Raw genomic sequence first — 19,314 nt, 5'->3', positions numbered from 1 at the left:
GGGAGAGGTACAGCGGGGGGGTAAGGGGGACCCGGCCCAGCAGGGTCCAACCCGCTGCCGGGGTAGGGGGAGATGTCCCTGAGCGATGCCGGGGGTCCCGGGCGTGGCGGCTCAGCCAGGCCAGGGCTGGGCCGGGGGGGCGGCGAGGTCGCAGTCGAAGTCGGCGAAGGTGGCGGGGTCGGGCGGGGGCGGCTCGGGGGGGCGCGGGGCCACCGCCACCGCCACCGGGTCCTTCTGCAGCAGGTCAGCGTCGAAGGCCACCCCGCGGAAGAAGGGGTGGCCCTGGAAGTGGTGGAGGTAGCGCAGGCGGCGCAGGGGGTTGTGGCACAGCAGCTGGGGACGGAGGGAGGACAGTGAGCGGTGGGGACCGCAGCATCCAGCCTGGGGGGTCAGCGCGGACCCCAAAGTCCGGGCAGGAGGGTTACCTCGGCGAGCAGCCGGGCCAGCGCGGGGCTGAGCACGGGTGGGCTCTCATAGCTGCTCTGCTTGACGCGCTCCAGCATGGCCACGTGGTCCCCCGCTGGTGCCACGGGGAACTGGGGGGGCAGGGAGCGGATTTAGGGGTTCCATGGGGTGCCCCTATTCCCCCCCCCCCCCATGGTCCTCACCTCGCCGCTGGCCAGGGCGAAGAGCAGGACTCCCAGGGACCACCAGTCAGCTGTGTGGCTGTAGGGCCCCCCGCTCAGCACCTCCGGGGCTGTGGGGATGAGTGGGTGAGTGCCCGGGGGGGCTGTGCCCCCCACCACAGCCCCCCGCTGCCCCCTTACCCATGTACTGCAGGGTGCCGCAGATGGTGTGGGCTCGCTCACCCCAACGCAGGTGCCGGGAGAGGCCAAAGTCGGTGAGCTTGAGGTGTCCTGTGGGACGAGACACCAGGTGGGGACCCATGGATGGGGTGTCTCCATGTACAGGGTGTCCCCATACTGGTGCCACCAGACTCTTACCTCTCTCATCCAGGAGGATGTTCTCCATCTGAAACGAGACAGGCGCTGGGGTGGCCTCTCCATGCCGGGGGGTTCAGAGACCCCCCCACCCCATCCTCTAGCCCCCCTGGCCCGGCTGCCACCCACCTTCACGTCTCTGTGCACGATGCCCAGGTCGTGGAGATACACTGGGAAGAAGATGGAGCCGTCAGAGTGGTGGGTCCTCTCCCGGCACGGTGCCTGCTGCCACCCCTGTGGCACCCAGCCGGCAGCTGCCCACCCCTGGGGATGGCTGACCCTGCCTGCAGGTCCCCAGCAGTGGGGACGGCGGTGGCTGTCCCCAGCATGGCAGGCCACTCACCCAGGACCAGCACCAGCTCGGCGGCGAACAGGCGGACGGTGGCCTCAGCGAAGCGCTCGGCGGCACGCCACAGCGCGTGCAGGTCTCCGGTGCTGCAGTAGGTGCACACTGCCGGGACGGGCGATGGGCCTTACCGATGGGCTGTGCCACGGGGCCGGGCTGGCATGAGGGGCACAGGCACTGGGATGGCATGGGCACGGGGGGCCAGGTGGGTCGCTGGGGCCGTGTGTCATGGTGATGTGGGCACAGGGGCCACGTGGGCACCAGGACCACGCACCAAGGTTGATGACAGCACTGGGGCTGTATGGGCAGCGAGGTGGCACAAGCACCAGGACCACACTGGCACCAAGGTGGCACAAGCATCAATATGGGCGCCAAGACTAAGGTGACATGGGCACCACAGCCCGGGACACTGGGAACATGCAAGTACTGGGGCCGTGTACCACGGTGACATGGGCACCAGAGCCATATAGGCGCTGGGAACACATAAGCACCAAGGCCACATGAGCTCCAAGGTGGCATAGGCACCGTGGCCACACGGGTACCAAAGTGACACGGTCCCCGGGGTCACACAGGCACTGGGAACACGCAAGCTACATGGCCACCGAGGTGCCACGGCCATCAGGGCCACCGGGGCCAGGCAGGCACCAGGGCTGGGGTGCCTTGTTCACCCCCGTGCTGGTCCCTGCCCTGCTGTGGCTCGTCCCCATCCCTGTGTCCCCGTCCCCCTCCCCACGGTGGGTGCGGGGTGGGAGCTGGCAGCCGAGCGCCTGGATCCCCGCAGGGCAGCGCGGGGGGAGCGTGCGCGTGTGCGGGGACACGTGTGCAGGCGGCGGGGACACGTGCGCGGGCGGCAGGGGGCTGGGGTGAGCCTGTGGGCAGATGGTCACTCACTGATGAAGAGGTGGCGCTGGCCCTGCCAGCTGTCCCCCAGCCCGTGGACAAACGGGTGCCTGACCTGTCTCTGGGGACACAAAGCAGAGAGGGTGAGCGGCCCCTGGGGCGGGGGGTGGGGGACCCTGCTCCTGCCACCCTCCCTCCGCAGCCCCCAGCGACCTCCTGCCACCCCCACGGCCACCCCGAATCTCCCCATGGGCTGGGGTCCCCCCTGGACCCCGCTCTAACCTGGATGCTGACTTCTTCCTTGCACTGCTTGAGGGTGTCGCGGCGCAGCACCTCCACTTTGGGCATGACCTGGGGGTGCGAGGGGCCGTCAGGGGGGGCTGGGGGCAGGCGGGGACACCCACGGGCCCCGGGGGGAGCACCCACCTTCACGGCGCAGACCTTCTCCCGCCCGCAGTCCAGCACTTTGAGAATGGTCCCGAAGGAGCCTTTGGCCACGAAGCCCAGGATCTGGGGGGGGGGGGGGGGGGGGGGGGAAGCAGGGCCTGAGCACCCCACAGAGATGGGCTCAGGGTGCTCGAGGTGGGGCAGGGTGCGGGGTCCTGCGTGGGGTGGCAGAGGGCACCCAAGGCAGGCGGTGGGGACACATGGGGACCAAGATGACCCAACAGGGACCCCAGCAGGACACACGGGGACCCAGTATGGGGCACATGGGGACAGGGACACGGGGACCCCAGCACAGCGGCTGTGGGTGCCAGCAGGGCGCACGGGACCCCAGCAGGGTGCAGAGGGACCCCGGTAGGACGCACAGAGACTCGACACGGGGACCCGGCGGGGGTAGAAGGGGACCCGGTGGGACGGCCGGGGACGCCGGTAGGATGCGCAGGGACCCGGCACGGCGTGTGAGGAGAGCCGGTAAGGCGGTCGGCGATCCCGGGACGCACGGACGGCGCGGGAGGACGCTCGGGGAGCCCGGGAGGACGCACGGGGTGCTGGGGGACCCCGGTAGGACGTGCAGGGACCCGGTGGGACGTGCAAGGACCCGGGAGGGGGTGCGAGGGGACCCGTTAGGGCGCTCGGGGCTGCCGGGGCGGGATGCGCGGGCACCCCGGTAGGGTGGTCGGGGACCCCGTTAGGATGCACCGGGACCCCGTGAGGAGGGTGGGGGACCCGGGACCGGCACCTTGAGCTGCTGCTGGCGGGCGGAGGGGCGGACGGGGAACTCCGGCAGGAAGAGCGAGACGAGCTGCGGCAGCGGCCACCCGGGCAGCGCCGGCTCCTCGGCGGGGCCCCGCGGGGCCAGGGCGAACCCCGACTCCGGTACCGGTACCGGTCCGGCGCGGCCCAGCAGCGCCCGCACCCACGACCCCACGGCGCGGCCCTGCGGAACCGGGGGCAGCGTCAGCGGGGCGGCGGGGGGACCCCGGGGCGGGGGGGGGGGGGGGGACGGGACCCCCGGGGCCGCCGCCGCACGCACCTGGGGGGGCCGCACCGGGGCCGGGGCCGGGGCCGGCCCGGGGCCGCTGCTCGTTGCTCCCATCGCGGCGCCGCCCGGCCGCGCCCCGGGCCCGGGCCCCGGTAATCCGCCGCCTTACATAACCCCACCGCCCGCCCCGCCCCGCCCGGGCGCGACCACCCCCCGCCCCGGGGCCGGGCACCGGCGCTGCCCCCTTGCACCGGCTGCGCAGCCCGGGACAACCCACCGCACCGGGGCTCCCCCTTGCACCGGCTGCGCACCCAGGGACGCCCACCCGTGACTGATCCCCCCCCCCCCGGGTGCGCACCCAGGGACACCCACCCGTGACTGATATCCCCCCCCCCCCCCCCGCCGCTTCTGGTCACCCGAGCCCCCCGCTTCGTGGTTTGGGGTTCCCCCTTCAACCACTCATCCTCCCTTTGCACCCCGCTTGCCGCAGCCCCCCTGCCCCGGGGCAGCCGGTGGGTACCTGCAGCCCCCGCCGAGCCCCGGCACAGCCCCGGGCACCCACGGGCTCACGGAGGAGAGCGGAGAGGGACGAGCGCAAGGGCTGAGCCCGGGGTGACGCAGACGCCAAAGCGGGTGCCCCACGCAACCCCCAGGGAAGGGCAAGGGGTGAAGCCAGAGCGGGTGGGGTGCTGCCGAGCCGAGAGGGGGGACGGCGCTGAGCCCGGCACTGCGGCGTGAACGGGGAGGCGAGTAACGAGCCACTAGCCCAAGATTGTTCCAAATTAAAAATTCTTTAGCTAAACTCTCTCCTGTTCCCCTTTCTCCCAACCTGGAGCGATCCTGCTGCTTCACCGGGCCCAGGGTCCGGGCCCAGCACCCGCACAGCAGGGAGGGGAGAAGCTCGCGGGAGCCCTTGGCACGGGGGGCTGCACCCCACAAAGCGGCCCTGGAGCACGCTGCGCCCGTGCTGCCGCACCCCTGCCCCGCAGCGACAGGGCTACCGCGGGCCTGCGCACGGCTAACCCCTGCCTTGGGCATCGCCGCGCCGAGCAGCGCAGCCCCCCTCTGCCGTAGGGGTGCCCCTCCAGCGGGGCAGCACGGGGTGCCCCAGTCCCTTCCCGGCCAGCCGGGTGCTGCCGTCATTTGCGCCTGCCGAAAATCGACTTCTTGCTGGGGTTCTTCTCGCCCACGCTCAGCCCGATGAGCAGACGCGCCTTCTCGTCCTCCTCCTGCTGCTGGATGGTCCCGTCCGATTTATTCTCCAGTTTCCCCCGGGCCTCTGCGCCCGCCGCCGGCTTCAGGCGTAGCTTCTCTTTGATCACCTGCCCCAGGATTTAGGGGGCTCAGCACCCCGTGGCCGCACCCAGGCCCCTCGGCGTGGGTGAGAGCCTGAGCTGCTGAGCCAGTGCAGCTGCTTCCCGCTCTGGAGAACCTGCCACCCGCCCTGGGGTTACCACCCCTGTCCCGGGCAGAGCGGCTCCGGCAGCCTTCCTGCGAGCGGGAAGGGATGGGATCCCACTGTGGGATGGGATCCCACGTACCTGTGCCACCAAGGCTTTGCGGCTGTCCCTCTTCACCGCCATGGCGAAGTCCAGCCACGTCCACGTGTTGTTGTGGTACTCCAGGCACGGCAGCACCAGGTTCAAGTCACCCCAGTCCACGCTGTTCTTCTCGCCCTGGGTGACAGGAGTGTCAGGCAGCGTGGGACAATGTCCCAGGCCACCCCCCAGCCGGAGGGGCCGTGCCCCTTCCCCGGCACGTCCCATCCCACTGGTGCCGCACCTTGTAGCTGACGCAGAGTGGCACCTGCGGGATCTTGATGTAGATGAAGGAGTTGTTCATGGCCGCGCGCTCCTTCATCTTGTCGATGTCATCCACGGGATGCTGGGGACAGAGCAAGAGCCATGAGCAGAAGGGAAGGAGAGGGGATGCAGCCAGGAACCAGCGGGGAAGGGACAGCCGGGCACTAGGCCATGGCATTGCTTCACCGGTGAGAGGTGAGAGCTGCTCTGGCATGGTGTTAGGAAAATGAGACGCTGCAGGGATCACATAAGGCGTGCAGGTGCTTGGTTGTAAAGGATGCAAATCCTCATTGTGGGAGGGAGCAGGAGAAAACAGACAGGCAAGTGGGGGAGGACATGGCTGCCCAGCCCTGCAGCCGAGGGAAAACAGACTGGCTCCACAGCAGGGCTCTCCCAGATTCCCCCCTCAAGGCAGCAGCAGGTACCTCAGGTGCTTTTCGGAATGATCTTCTGACCCCTGACGTCCGATTCAGTCCCTGAGCAACTCCCTTCCCTGGGCCCAGCGAGTCATCGGCCACGATCAGCTGCCGCGGCTTCACCACAGGGATCCCTGGGACAAACAGGGTGGGAGGCGGTGGCTGGTGTCCGGCTGGGGGCTACCGTGACCCAGACCCCTCCCAGCTTCGCTGCTCTCCCCACCGGCTCCCTGCCCCCAGGGGAGACCACGAGTCCCTGTTCCTTGACGCGTGGCCCGCCAGCAGCTGCCCACAACGTATCCTGGGCACTGCTCAAGGACAACACTCGGGTGCCAGGGAGGAGAGTGACCATGAGCCTCTCACCTGTTGTCACCAGCTTGGACTTGTCTTCCTCATCCCCCACCTCCTCCTCCTCCACGTTGCGGCCGGGGAAGAAGAAACCCATCATCCTGTGGAAGAACTGGTGGGTGAGCTGGATGGTGAGGGGTACCACGTTCACCTGCGGGGAGAGAGGCACGTCAGAGCTGGGCACACGCTACCCGTACCCCATGGGGACCCTGCCACCTCCTGGCCCGGCCACCTCAAAGTGTTCCTTGATGGAGATGCCTCCCACGGGCGGCCGGACCTTGCTGAAGATCCTCAGTGCCAGCTGCCGGCCAGACTGGCAGGAGCTCTGGGGACGCAGCACCACCTGCAGGGAAGAGGATGGGTGGCTGGGGGGAGGACAGGCCACCCTGGCCAGGCCACCCGTGGGTCCCCAGGGTGCAGGGCTGCTCCCCCAGGCTGCCGCTTGCCTTGTACACAGCGTTGGGCAGGAGGTTGTTCATCGTGACCCAGCCCAGTTCCAGCAGATGCTCGGCCGTATCGTCCGACTTGTTGACCTGCGCACACAGACCCGTCAGCCCTGCGCGTCCCGGGCCCCGGCTCGGGGGCTGTGGGTGCCACCGGCCAGCTTGGTACCTTGCTGTAGAGGAAGCGTTGGAGCTCCAGCTCAGCTATGCCCAGCTGCCCGTCCTCCTCGGTCAGGCGCCAGCGTGCCTGGGCGAAGTAGAACTCAGTCCGCCGCGCCACGCTCACGTCTTCCGGCTGCTTTCGCAGCTCCATCTTGTTGGCTCGCTGCAGCTGGAAGTCCTTGAAGCACCTGCAGCAGAGAGGGGAGAGCTGGGATGTGGGAGCCCTGGAGTAAGGGGGACTCAACGCTGGGGGAGCCAGAGATGGCTCCTACCTGATCAGTATGTTCAGCTCCTCGCTCTCCAGCTGCAGGTCAGCTTTCTCCTGGCTCAGCTGCTGCTGCAGCCTATGGTTGAGGTCGAGCAGGCTCTCATTTTTGCTGTCATCCTGCAGGGACTGAAGGACAGACAACCCTCAGCACCCTCTGCCCCAGAGCGGGGACCCTGGGGAGCCAGACCCTGCCAGGATGCGGGCTCACCTTCACGTTGGAGTACATCTGCTTCTCCAGCTGCCGGATCTGGGCGACGTGCTGCCTCACGGCCTCTTGCAAGTGTAGGATACTGCTGCGCTGCTCCTCGGGGTTGCTGGAGATTTCCAGCTGGAAGCGCACCCGTTGTTTCTTCTCGCTGTGCTCCTGGACACAGGGATAGGGGAAGGTTAGGATTGCCCTGGGTGCAGCGAGCGACACGGTGACATGAAGCCTCATGGGTACCTTGCGTTTGGGCTCCACGTGCAGCAGCAGGTTGTTGACTATGTCAAGGATCATGGCATACTGCGCGGGGTTGGTGGAGATCTCCAGGTCGTGGTGGATCAGTGTGAATGTGTCCACAGCTCCTGCAGGGACACACAAAGAAGTGGGGCCTCAGCGTGGCCAGAAACGGGATGCATGTGGGGGCCAGCCAGAGATGGAGAGGGATGGGGAACGAGCCAAGGTGGTTACGCTGGCTCCAGCAGGCACAGCATGTCCAGCATCATCTGGTGCACTGCCTTGTGGCTGAGGACCCCTCCTGTATGCACCCCTCTGATCTCAGCAGGGCCAAGACAGACCGTCCCTGGACTTAGCCGGCACCTGTGGGTCAGCCCAAAGCTCTACCCCCTGAGACACACTGCCTGGATGTACCCACCCTCCTGCTTCTTCAGCAGATCCTCCTTCTCCTGGTTAGCGGGAGTCTCAGGGGGCTTTATCTGCGTAGCCAGCTCGGGGTCAATGTCATGGCTGTAGCTGATATAGTACATGCGGCAGCTGCAGCGAGAGATGATCCTCTGCACCTGCTGGGTCTGCTGGGCTTCTGAGGGCTGGTTCCAGTCTGGGGACAGGCAGTGGGACCGTGGTCAGGGCACCATGTCCCGGCACGCTGGGGACCCCACGGCGCAGGGCTCAGAGCATCAGCCAGCTCCTGAAGCCGTCCGGGGACAGGCCAGGCACTCCCAGCTTCACCAGCCTTGGGGTCACACGCGAGCGGGACCGGGGTAGGCACAGCAGCCAGCTCTGCGGGCAGTACCTGTGGTGGTGCTGACCATGCCCCCCACCGCCTGCCCGCTCTCCATCAGCTCCTGCACCGAGTCCAGGCTCCGTTGCCGATGCTCCTCAATATTTTTCACCTGGGGACACGAGGAGGCACCACTGGCTGTCCCTGCTCTCCCTGCCTTGGCCGGGGCACCAGCAGCACTGCCTGTCCCCCACGCAGCTCACCCACCACAGCCTCCCCGAGCCGCTCACCTCCAGCCAGAGCTGCCCGTGCTCCCTCTCGGTGGGGCCGCTCTCCGTCGTGGCGAAGTACTGCATGCCGTCCAGCAAGCAGGTCCAGGACGTCTTCTGCTTCAGCGTGTCCCCGTACCAGGCGGGGTGGTGCTGGCACTGCAGCAGCTGGGCCTTCGCAGCAGACACAATCACGCAGCCCTCTGTCTCCGCACCGCGCAGCACCATCTGCGGGGGGAGAGGCCCCGGGGGGTCAGACGAGCCTTTTTGGGCCAGGCATGGCCCCTCTCGCAGCAGTGGGGAGCGGAGAGCGTGGGGACAGGCAGGCTGGCTGAGGGCAAGGTACCTGGCAGTTGACCAGCTCGATGAGGCAGTTGCGGTTGTAAATGTCGTCGGTTTGGCAGGCGGCAATGCCGCACAGCTGCTCACTAGCCCCCGACTCCTCCTCCGTGAAGACCACAAACTTGTCCGTCTCCTCAATGAGCTTCTGCAGCATGTAGGCCCCTGGGGAAGGAGAAAGGGTCAGTGCAAGGCTGCGGGGGGCTGGCTGGGGGCGATGGGGTGAAGGCAGGCACGACTCTGGGTTTCCCATTGCTCCCCTCCCTGCCGTGCTCACCCCCCGAGGAGGCTCTCTCAGGACGGCCACTGATGATGGGAGCGGTCACTTTGGCAGGGACGGAGTGAGCAGAGAGCGGGCCCCGCTTCAGCTTTTTGGCTTGCAGCTGCGTGTCGATCTTCAGCCCCTTCAGGGCCTCCGTGGACAGGTTGCGCTTGAGCACAGCCGCTTTCTTGTAGCCGTCGTAGAGGCCGAAGGCGATGTCCCGGTTGGTGGTGGTCCAGGATGCCCGCAGGTCCACCAGGTGCAGCTGGTGCGTGTGGAAACCATCGTCCCCATCCCGCAGGGGCAGCTCCTGGGCACAGAGGGTCAGAGCCTCAGCACGGCAAAGCCACCCGCAGTCCCTGTCCGTGGGTTTCACACACAGGGGCTGGGAGCCCTGCCAGTCCCCGCAGGCAGGACATGGGGACCGGAGCCTGGGGGACCACCCCAGAGCCCTACAGCAGGGACCCGTACCAGGGATGCTGTGGCTGGAACAAGGCATCTCTTTGGCCAGGCGCTCAGGAGATCAGAGGCCCTGCAGGTCTGTCTCCTCTCCAGCCAAATCCCTCCCGCATTGCACCCAGAGACCGAGGTCCCCTTGTCCCAGGGGGATGCCATCAGGCCAGCGCAGCCTGGGTTACACCTGCCGTGCCCCCTGCGTTTGCGGCGGTACCTCCTCAGCCGTGCGGTTGCTGTGCCTCTGGTAGGTGAGGGAGGACAGGCTCAGCAGATGGGTTTTCTTCACCAGGGTATCGAGCCGGTGGTCGGCGTTCTCATCACAAGTGGAGGCCATGAGGTGTACGGTGACCTGGCTCAGGTCGCTCACCATCTGCGTGATGCTCCACTCCGAAATCAGGCGTCGCATCACCGTGCCGGCTGGGGGGACAGGGAGAGGGGTCAGCCGGGGCCCTGCCTTGCCTGGAAGCGCTGCCGGTAGAGCCCCCACTCACCTTGTGGGATGAGCCGCTGGGTGCCACGAGTGAAGATGTGCCCCTGGCAGCACTCCACCTGGATCCCCCGCTGCTGGGCAAAGGAGGCCCAGTAATGCACCTGCGAGAGAGCAGAAACCAGAGGCTGAGAGCCCAGCGCAAGCAGAACGGGGAGGTAACACCAGACCCCCACCCCCAGGACTTGCCTGCAGCCGGGGGAAGAGCGCGGTGTAAGACAGCTGCTTGTAATGCTGCCCCAGCTTCTTCTTACTGGGTTTCATGTTGTTGAAGAGCTTCCCGCGGCAGATGGGGCGCGTCACGCTGGTCCACGTGGCCCAAAAGTTCTGCATCCAGCGGAGGGTGCTGCTGTAGAGCAGGATCCGGGGCTGGGAGTGCTCTGAGAATACACCCGCCGTCAGCCGGCACCGTGGGGCAGGGACACGGCAGCACCCAACCCAGGACCGAGATAAGGATCGCTAAAACCAGCAAGCCCTGCTCCCTTCCCCTCGCTCCCGAGGGATCCCCAGGGTGCTGTCACCCACCCTCACTGGGCCGCGTCAGGTCCATCCGGATGGAGAGGTTGAGGTTCTCAGAGCGGAAGGCACGGTAGGAGTCGTACTGCTGCCCCACCGGCACCTCGGGCAGGAACTCGGGGGAGCGCAGCACCACGCCGTGGTGGTCGTGGGGGTTCCCGTGGCACAGCCACTGCAGGTCCAGCGTCATGCACAGGTCGGGCAGGTGCAGGAAGCAGCAGTCGTCATATCTGAAAGGGGAAAGAGACCCCAGTTACCCCCCCGGCACCAGTGGCAGCCTCCACACACCCGGGCCCACACTCACTTGGAGGCTGTCCGGACGTTGATGTCCAGGTTGCCCTTGAAGACGAACTGCCCGGGCTTCCAGTGGAAGGAGAGGTGGTTCCACTCCCAGTGCATGTTCTCTGTGGTGTTGTAGGGGTCCTGCAAAGACAAGCATGGGGGGGAGGCAGGTGTGAGCCGGCCCCACGCCATGCTCTGCTCCCTACCCCAGCGGCACCCACCTCGGTGGCCAGCTGGTGCAGGTTGGCCTGTTCGATGTCCATGTGCCAGTCCCCGTGGAAGAGAAGGCGGCTCTTGTCCCACCAAGGCAATGGGGCACTGGGGTCCTCTGAGGGCTTGGTGAGGAGATCCACGCACTGGCCGATCAGGGTCCAGGCCGGGTCCCAGCAGGGCCCCCACACGATGGTGTACTGGGAGATCTCAGCTGGGGACGCAGAAGTTGGCTCAGCCCTTCGCATATCCCATGCAGCCCCGTCCCCACCCCGGCACAGAGCCCCCCCTGCCCCTCCAGCTCTTACAGTGGAAGTCGTGGTAGAACTTCAAGGGCGGCATGTTCCTCTCCACCGTTGCGTCCCCCCAGGGCAGCCCCAGCTTCAGGACCTGGCGGCGCCGGGAGCAAGCCTGGCCGCACTGCTCGGCTCCGATCAGCCGGCCCGAGAGCTGCCAGTTCCGGATCTCAAAGAGGTAGCGAGGGTAGTCGCGGATCCGCACTGCGGGACAGAGGAAGGGCTGAGAGATGGGGCAGCAAAGGGACACTGCCCCGCTCCCCCACTCTGGGCCACGGCAGGAGCCGCTGTCCTGTCACATCTCCGCTCCCTTCCCACTCCCTTGAACCTCCAAAAATCATTTCCCCTGCTTGGTGACACATCATGTGGTGCCACCAGGTCCCTGTCCTGGGAGACAGCCCACGCAGCCACCGTGCTGTCCTCCACGGGCACCCTCACGCGAAGCAACTCACCAAAGAAGCTGCCAACTCTGCCCTTCATCATGCGGCACCACTGGGTGACCATGTCCAGACCCTCGGGGGGAAACGGGCTGACACCATCCAGGTCCCTCATCTGCTCCAACACACGCTCCGTGCCGTGGAAGGACTCATCGGCCATGGCCACTAGCTCCAGGTGGGCCAGGGTCCAGGTGAGGAGGGCCCTCCGCATGGGTGTGTTGGCATAGAGGCGTCGCGAGCGCTGGATGTAGATCTCGATGTTCTTCTTCTCCAGCGAGGCATAGAGCTCCTCGATCTTGCGGGCAGGCAGCAGCTCGCCATGTTGCTTGCGCAGGGCGGCCACCTTGGCGTCCAGCAGCTGCAAGCGCTTGGCGCTCTCTTTGCTCTCGTCCTTCATCAGCTCGTAGTTGTCTCGTAACTTGACCTCGAAGACGTCATCCAGGAAGACCCAGGAGAAGTGCGTCACTTTGAGCAGGAGGTCGGGGGGCAGCGCCGTGCTGGCAGGGCGCCCGCGCCGGTGCAGACCTTTCAGCCACTTCTGCACGCCCACGGCAGCATCCAGCGTGCGGGAGAAGTCGTACTGGTAGGGGAACTCGATGGTCACGCTGGCAAAGGAGAAGGCCCAGCCGCGGTTGCGGAGGGTGCGCAGGGTGGGGAAGGCGCAGCGGTGCAAGATGACCTCCTCCAGCTCTGGCAGCAGCTTCACCTCCACCTCCTTGAAGCTGAAGATGCTGTGTCCATCAAAGCCGGCGGCCAGCTCGGGGCAGTAGCCGTGCAGGGCACCGCCGTGCCAGCTCACGGAGGTCCTTTCGGCAGCCAGGCTAATGTAGTTGGCTTCGGAGACAAAGGCTGTGAGCTTGGCAGAGCTCAGCTCTAGTGACAGGGACAGGAGTCTTTTGGGGGGCGTCCCATCTGGCTGGAGGGGCCCCGGTGCCTCAGTAGGGGTGGCTGGGTGGGATGCTGGGCTCTCTGGGGGCAGGGAATGAGGCGTCCTGTGGCCGAGGGCACTCCGCAAGGCTTCATGGCACTGCAGGGTGGCCAGGGTGTGATGGTACAAGTGCATGTGGTCGGGCGGGCTCCACAGCACCGCCAGCCCCTCGCCGCACTGCACCTACAGCGGAGAGAGCGAGCAGGAACCAAGTCACTGTCGGGGCCAGCACAGCACAGCCCCGTTCTCCTCTCCAGCACCTTTCGGTGCCAGCCAATCCTCCTCCTGCCCCATCCATCCCAGTCCCACCAGTACAGGACGAAGCAGAGACCCGAGGTCCACACCAACCTCCAGGGAGCGGATGCTGCTGTGGTAGGTGACGGAGAGCATGGAGAGGTTGGCCACCGGGTTGGGGATGGCAGGAGCTTTGCAGCACGGCTGCATCTTCTCCGTGATGCTCTTCACCAAGGCCAGCACCATGCCCTGGACGCTGACCGTGCAGCTCTCGGCGCTCCCCAGGACGGTCAGCGTGTCCAGCCGCAGCTCCAGGGCACCTAGAGAGACGGCACGTCAGCGCTGGAGGCGCGGAGGAGGCACACCACGACATGCCAGGTTCCTCTGACCGCGGGCCTGTTGCAGGACAGCCGTCTGGGATCAGCCTGGATGCTACTTACCCACCAGGGCTGAGAGTGTGAAAAGGTTCACGTCCTCTACTTTCAGATCCACCTTCCAGAGCAGCCCCCAGGGCTCACTTGAGGCAGAGGGCGGCTGCTTGGCAAGCTCAGCTCCGCTGGGCTGTGGGCAGAACAGGGGCAGGACCCTGGCCAGGCACTCGGTGCAGGTGTCCGACGACTCCACTTGCAATCCCCGGATGGTGCAGTCCAGGAAGAGCGTATCCGACTGGGCGCTGGACATGCCCAGGGGCTGGTTGTAGCTGCCCTGCAGGACAAACAGGATGATCACTCTCAGGCTGCAGGATGTCCCCACGCCACCACAAGTCCCCTGCATGGAGTTGCAGACGGGCAGCCCACCCCCTGAGAGCCACACCTCGCCCCACAGCTCACCCCTCACCTGCAGGTTGAAGGAGTCGAGGATGAGGGCTTCTCCCCACACGTGCATGTTGGGGGGATGCGGGGCACGCTGGATGTGCGAGTCGTTGCCCACGCGCCAGCAGAGGTGGTCCACGGCTAGCACCGCTCGCTGATGCACGCTCTGTGGCCGCAGGTGCTGGTAGTCTGCGGGCAGAGAGGAGGGGGTGAGTGTGGGCAGGGCTCGCTGCCACCTGCTCAGCTGTCCCCAAACAGGGGCAACCCAGACACAACCAGGCAGGGGTCCACAGCCCCTGGCCAGACACAGACATGGACAAGCACAGAGACGACACGGCCCTCTCCATTCCCGTCCTGGTGCCTCTCTGGCAGAGCCACCGACCCCCAGGAAGAGCCCAGCAGCCACCCCGGTGCCAGCTGCCAGCCCGTACCTGCAGAGATGGAGTTGAAGCCCAAGGCGAAGGGTGGTGTGTCCCCCAACTGCACCGACACATTGACGTTGGACAGCGAGGCACACAGGATGATGGGCGCTATGATTTGGGGATAGCTCCTGCATGGGACGAGCAGGGATGGGCTGTTACTGGGGCGCTGCGCGCCACGGAGCCTGGCAGGGAGCAGGCCCAGAGGGACGCCTTCTCTGTGGGGACCTCCGTACCAGCCTCCCCATCCCACGGGCTGTGCACAGGGCAGAGAAGGTGCTGGATGTCTGGGCACCCTGCCAGAGCGTGGCAGGCAAGAGGAAACAAGCTGCGATACCAGCAGCTGCGCTGAGGCCGAGTTTACCTTCCCTTGTGCCCTTGGCTGGGGACAGGCACCGCCTGGCACCTGTATTCCTGTGCCAACAGGCCCAGCCAGTGTGAAAACTCTTGGTGGCGGTAGTGGATGATGCACGTATTGAGCAGCACAGCAGCTGAGAGGTCAATGGCTGTGACCTAGAGCAGGGAGAGGGCAGGGTGGCAAAAAGCTCGTGCCAGGAGCCAAACCAGCCCCCCCCGGGGCACAGGACCGTGCCCAGTGCTCGCTCACCTGCACGCTGGTCTTCAGGGAGTTGAGGCACACGATGCGCTGGCGGCTCTGGGACAGGAGAAGGCCGTCTGGGGAGAGAGAGGAGCAGAAGTGAGGGGTGGCGGAGGGCAGCGACGGCAGCCCTGTCCCGCAGGTGCCCTCCTGGCTACTTGCCCTCCAGCTGGAGGTCTACACTCATTTGGTCCAGGTCTGAGGTGGGCGTGAAGTTGCGCAGCGGGATCTGCTCCTCTTCACGCTGATATAAAAACTGCAGCAGCTTCAGGCTCCAGGTGAGGTGCCTGTGAGAAGCAGGGAGTCACTGCCAGAAGGGAACTGCACCGTCATGTCCTCCGTCTCCCCGTCCCTCATCCCCAGCGGACCGGCACGCTGGCACAGACAAAGACACCAGCCAGTGCCCAGCTGCAGCCCAGCCCAGTGCTCTCATCCCATCAGCAGAGGATCCCATCAGGCTGTCCTACTGGAGAACCAGCTCACGTGCCTTCCTCCTTCCCCAAGAGCCCGGCCCCAGGCCAAGCTCAGTCCTTCCCGCTGGGGTGGGATCTAGGACTCACTCCCTGCGGTCTGGCAGAGCCGGGGACGAGCAGGGAATAGCACAGTTGTCCCCAGGTCCCTGTCCCCTAGGATGGCCTCCCCCTCCACCTGCCTCCTTACCTCTTCTGGCTGTTCATAGACAGCACCACGCTGGTGTTCTCCAGCTTCACCTCCACCCTCCTGGGGATGAGCTGCAGCGTGTCCCTGCTCAGCAGAGACGGGGACTTCAAGGGCTCCCCCGGGCCTGGAGAGGGACACGCAGAGTCACTGGAAGGCTCTTGCCCAAACCTCCATGCCCTGCAGCGGGAGGGAGCGATGGCACAGCCAAATCCCTCTGGCTCCAGTGCAAGTATGGGAGCTGCCAGCCCCTGCCCTGCCCAGAGCGTGTCCCCGTCCCCATCCCTGACCTGGGCTGGGCTGCTCCCCCGCGCCGCCGCGCTGGGCACTGGCAGTGATGCGGCGCAGCAGCGGGCTGCAGAAGAGCCCTTCGTGCAGCTCTGCCTGCAGGGTCCGGACGCGCAGCCTGACGCCCACCAGCCGTCGCTTGCTGCTGATCTCCAGCGAGAGGGAGAGCGCCAGGGCCAGCTCCGCCAGGCAGGTGTTATCCTGTACGGGGACACGGGCAAGGAGCGCACAGGGAGTCACCCAGCTCCCTGCCGGTGGATGCTGCAGGTGAAGCGCTGGGCACAGCACGGAGCCCAGAGTCTTGCAGGAGCCTTGCAGCATCGCCCAGCCTCAGGAACGGGCTGGAACAGGTCCTCGGGATGTCCCAAAGAGCCAGTACCCAGGCCCGAAGCGTTGAATTTCTCCCTTCCCCAGCACTCACCAGCTGGCTGCCCCGGAGCACCTTGCTGTTCACCTTTGTCAGGCTCACCTCGCAGGTCAGGCTGGGGAGAGCAGAGAACAGATGGAGGCTGCGGGCCCTACTGTCTCCGAACCAAGCCCCTGCCCTCCCTTTTCTGTGGGACGCAGGGACACCAAGTCCCTGCTCCAAGTCCTCCCAAAAGCAGAGCACACCCTAACTGCGTGCACAGCGCAGCAACTCATAATTTGGAGAACACGCAACTGGAGCTTCTCGCGGAGGGAAAAGGGACCAGGCCAGCCTTGGAGGAAGTTAATGTGTCACATCGCAGGTGACGTGGGATGCTGCCGAGTGGGACGGAGCAAGGTGAGACAGCAGGGAGCCTGGCTGGGGTTGGGAGAAGCCTCCCTGCTCCCTGGGACCCGGGGCCGGGCTGGGGGAGCAGAGCAGGACATGAGCACAGCGTTACCTCTTCCCATCACCATTCAGGAGGAGACGGGTCTTGCTGGCCTGGATGTGCCAGAGAGTCTCTGAGGTGGCCACGTGCAGAACCATGATGTTGATGGAGTCCATGTGGATGGAAAAGAGCTGGGGGGAAGGTGCTACTGTGAGGGATGTCTGACAGCAGCACAGCCCACAACAGCCTCTCACTGAGCCAGTGTCTCACCTGGCTAAGGAGCCTCAGCAGGGAGGGTTTAAGCGTCAGGTCTGCCCTGCTTTCGTTTCCGTCAGCTTCTCTGGGAGCTTCCGGGATGGACGGCTGGAACCCAGGGCCCTTCTGGAGATCCGTGCAGACTCGCACCTCGCCAAAGCATAGCTCAAAGTAGCGCCTGTGGAAGAACAGCGTGGGCAACTCTTACAAGAGCTTGCACATGGCAGACCCGGCCCCGTCACCAGGGATGCCCCCCCGTCCTGGGGATGTGCAGGATTGGCACAAGAGCATCCGCAAGACACTGCCACCCCAAAGAAGGGTGCTTCACTGCCACATGGAGCAGACCACGGGGAAACAGGCACTGCAGAAAGGTGCGAAGGCAGCAGAACTGCAGTCAGCGGGGCCAGGGATGAGCCAGACCCTCCTGAGAGAGCAGGGAGGGAGCTGGGGTGGGGGTACGTACGGCAGCTCCCGGCTCAGTTTACTGGAGATCCAGACGTTGTCGATCTCCTGCAAGGACGCACAGGTAGGTCAGAGAAAAAACAACTTGGTTCTGCCTTGTGATGCTCATCCTGACATTCCTGCTCTGTTCCCAATGCCTGGCATCATGTGGGGAGAATCTGGGAGAATCCAAAAACCCCAGGTTTGGCCGTGGGAGGAAGGGGCTGGCACCAGCTATGGGGCTGCAGGACAGGAGCTTGGCTGCAGGGACTTGCTGCCAGCCTGGAAGTGACCGCAGTGTCCTGCCTGCCCTCGTCTGCCTGCGACCACCCCTTTTGCCTGGGTACCCACCACAGTCTGCTGCTCCCGCTGGAACGTGAGGCTTATGTTCTTGGCCCAGAAGAAGCCGAAGGAACCGATCTTCAGCTCTGCATGAAGCTTCTGCCGGCACCAGGTGACGGCCAGGCGACACGCCAGCCACCTGCAGGGACAGGCGGAAGGCCAGGGTCAGCTTCCCCGCTGGGGCCTGGGACCCTCTTTGCCCTTCGAGCACCAGCTCCCGCACCCACAGCTGGACAGGGGCTCCCTGGGCAGAGCCCTGTCACCATGGGTGCCCCAACCTGGGGCAGAGACCCTGCAAGGTCACCCCCTCACAAGCCCTGACACCCCCCCCCCAGCCGTAAGGGCCCCCTTTGACCCCCACAGCCCCCTGACACCCCATGCCTACGCCTGCAGGCTCCCCTGGCTCCTGGGAGCCCCCAAGCCCCTGAGACCCTCCCGCCCTGCCCTGAGGGCCTTCCCAAACCCCTGCAGCCCCACCATGCCCCGCACACCGTCCCTCCAGCCCTAGGACCCCCCCAAAACCCCTGCAGGCTCCCCCCCCACACCCTGATACCTCTTCCCCAGCCCTGTGAGCCACCCCAAACTCCTGACATCCACCCAAGCCTTCTTTGTCCCCCTTAACCCCTGCTGACCCCCCCCAGACCCCCGACATCTCACCCTCAGTCTCGTGGGTCCCCCCACTACCCCTGGCAGCCTTCACGCAGCCCCGTGGGCCCCCTCCACCCCTGACACTACCCCAGCCAGCCCTGTCACCCCCCCAAAACCCCGACACCTCACTGCCAGCTCCATGGGCCCCCCCTTGACCCTTGCGAGCTCCTCCCGTCCCAGCAGAGCCCCCCCCCCCCAGCCCTATCACCCCCCCCAAACCCCTGCAGGCCCCCCTACACCTCTGCCACCCCCCTGCCGGCCCCATGGGTCCCCCCATGACCCCCGCGGACCCCCCAGCCCTGTGGGCCCCCCTACACCTCTGCCACCCCACTACCAGCCCCATGGGCCTCCCCATGACCCCTGCGGACCTCCCAAACCCCTGCGGGCCCCCCTACACCCCTGTCACCCCACTACCAGCCCCATGGGCCTCCCCATGACCCCTGCGGACCCCCCAAGCCCCTGCGGGCCCTCCTACACCCCTGCCACCCCCCTGCCAGCCCCGTGGGCCCCCCCAGCCCTGTCACCCCCCCCCCAAACCCCTGCAGGCCCCCCTACACCCCTGCCACCCCCCTGCCAGCCCCGTGGGTCCCCCTATGACCCCTGCGGACCCCCAAGCCCTGTCACCCCCTCAAAAAACCCTGTCACCCCACTACCAGCCCCGTGGTCCTCCCCATGACCCCTGCGGGCCCCCCTACACCCCTGTCACCCCACTACCAGCCCCGTGGGCCCGCCCATGACCCCTGCGGACCCCCCAAACCCCTGCGGGCCCCCCTGCAGGCCCCCCTACACCCCTGCCACCCCCCTGCCAGCCCCGTGGGTCCCCCCATGACCCCTGCGGACCCCACCCACCCCTGTCACCACCACCACCACCACCCCCCCACACTCCCCGTGGGCTCCCCCACGCCCCCAAACCCGCTCCCCCCCGGCCCTGACCGCGCCAGCAGCCCGGCGAGCAGCGCGACGACGACGAGGCCGAGCAGCACGGCGGGCAGCGGCGGCGGCGGCATGGCGGCCCCCGGCCCCGGGGGGGTGTATGTGTGTGTATGTGTGTGTATGTGTGTGTGTGTGTGTGTCCGTCCCCCCCTCCCACCCCTGCCCCGGCACCGCCGCCGCCGCCGCCCGTGGGGCCGCCCGCGGGGCCGACCGCCCGCGCACCCGGGGTGGCCGCTGGGAGGGGCGGGGCGGGGCCGGC

At 66.6% G+C, this 19,314-nt stretch overlaps 2 protein-coding genes across 2 annotated transcripts; both read right to left on the bottom strand.

Annotated features, from left to right (window-relative positions):
- Positions 1–2: 2 nt before the first annotated feature.
- On the bottom strand, positions 3–4,591 carry RSKR (ribosomal protein S6 kinase related). The gene is made up of 13 exons (XM_075517761.1): positions 4,383–4,591; positions 4,074–4,242; positions 3,311–3,508; positions 2,554–2,637; positions 2,410–2,478; positions 2,179–2,248; positions 1,285–1,392; positions 1,071–1,111; positions 945–972; positions 768–857; positions 609–697; positions 426–536; positions 3–333 (listed from the first exon to the last, which is right to left on the bottom strand). Exons 1-13 carry the CDS (start codon positions 4,589–4,591, stop codon positions 112–114), a joined length of 1,488 nt encoding a protein of 495 aa, XP_075373876.1. The 3' UTR covers positions 3–111.
- BLTP2 (bridge-like lipid transfer protein family member 2) lies at positions 4,332–19,254 on the bottom strand. The gene is made up of 39 exons (XM_075517721.1): positions 19,056–19,254; positions 17,484–17,613; positions 17,155–17,201; positions 16,707–16,869; positions 16,509–16,627; positions 16,064–16,124; positions 15,645–15,843; positions 15,358–15,481; positions 14,860–14,984; positions 14,707–14,774; positions 14,464–14,612; positions 14,112–14,230; positions 13,706–13,869; positions 13,309–13,573; positions 12,983–13,188; positions 11,722–12,817; positions 11,282–11,473; positions 10,985–11,187; positions 10,786–10,904; positions 10,491–10,711; positions 10,155–10,345; positions 9,970–10,069; positions 9,693–9,895; positions 9,038–9,332; positions 8,768–8,925; positions 8,443–8,649; positions 8,225–8,324; positions 7,847–8,029; positions 7,435–7,556; positions 7,201–7,356; positions 6,997–7,118; positions 6,732–6,912; positions 6,566–6,652; positions 6,352–6,462; positions 6,135–6,270; positions 5,781–5,905; positions 5,336–5,437; positions 5,095–5,229; positions 4,332–4,875 (listed from the first exon to the last, which is right to left on the bottom strand). The coding sequence occupies exons 1-39, from the start codon at positions 19,127–19,129 to the stop codon at positions 4,693–4,695; spliced, it is 6,741 nt and encodes a 2,246-aa protein (XP_075373836.1). The 5' UTR covers positions 19,130–19,254; the 3' UTR covers positions 4,332–4,692.
- Positions 19,255–19,314: the final 60 nt, after the last annotated feature.

The sequence above is a fragment of the Mycteria americana genome, chromosome 15 (genome assembly GCF_035582795.1).
Source record: "Mycteria americana isolate JAX WOST 10 ecotype Jacksonville Zoo and Gardens chromosome 15, USCA_MyAme_1.0, whole genome shotgun sequence".
Classification (NCBI taxonomy): domain Eukaryota; kingdom Metazoa; phylum Chordata; class Aves; order Ciconiiformes; family Ciconiidae; genus Mycteria; species Mycteria americana.
This window is presented reverse-complemented; position numbering and strand designations above follow the sequence as displayed.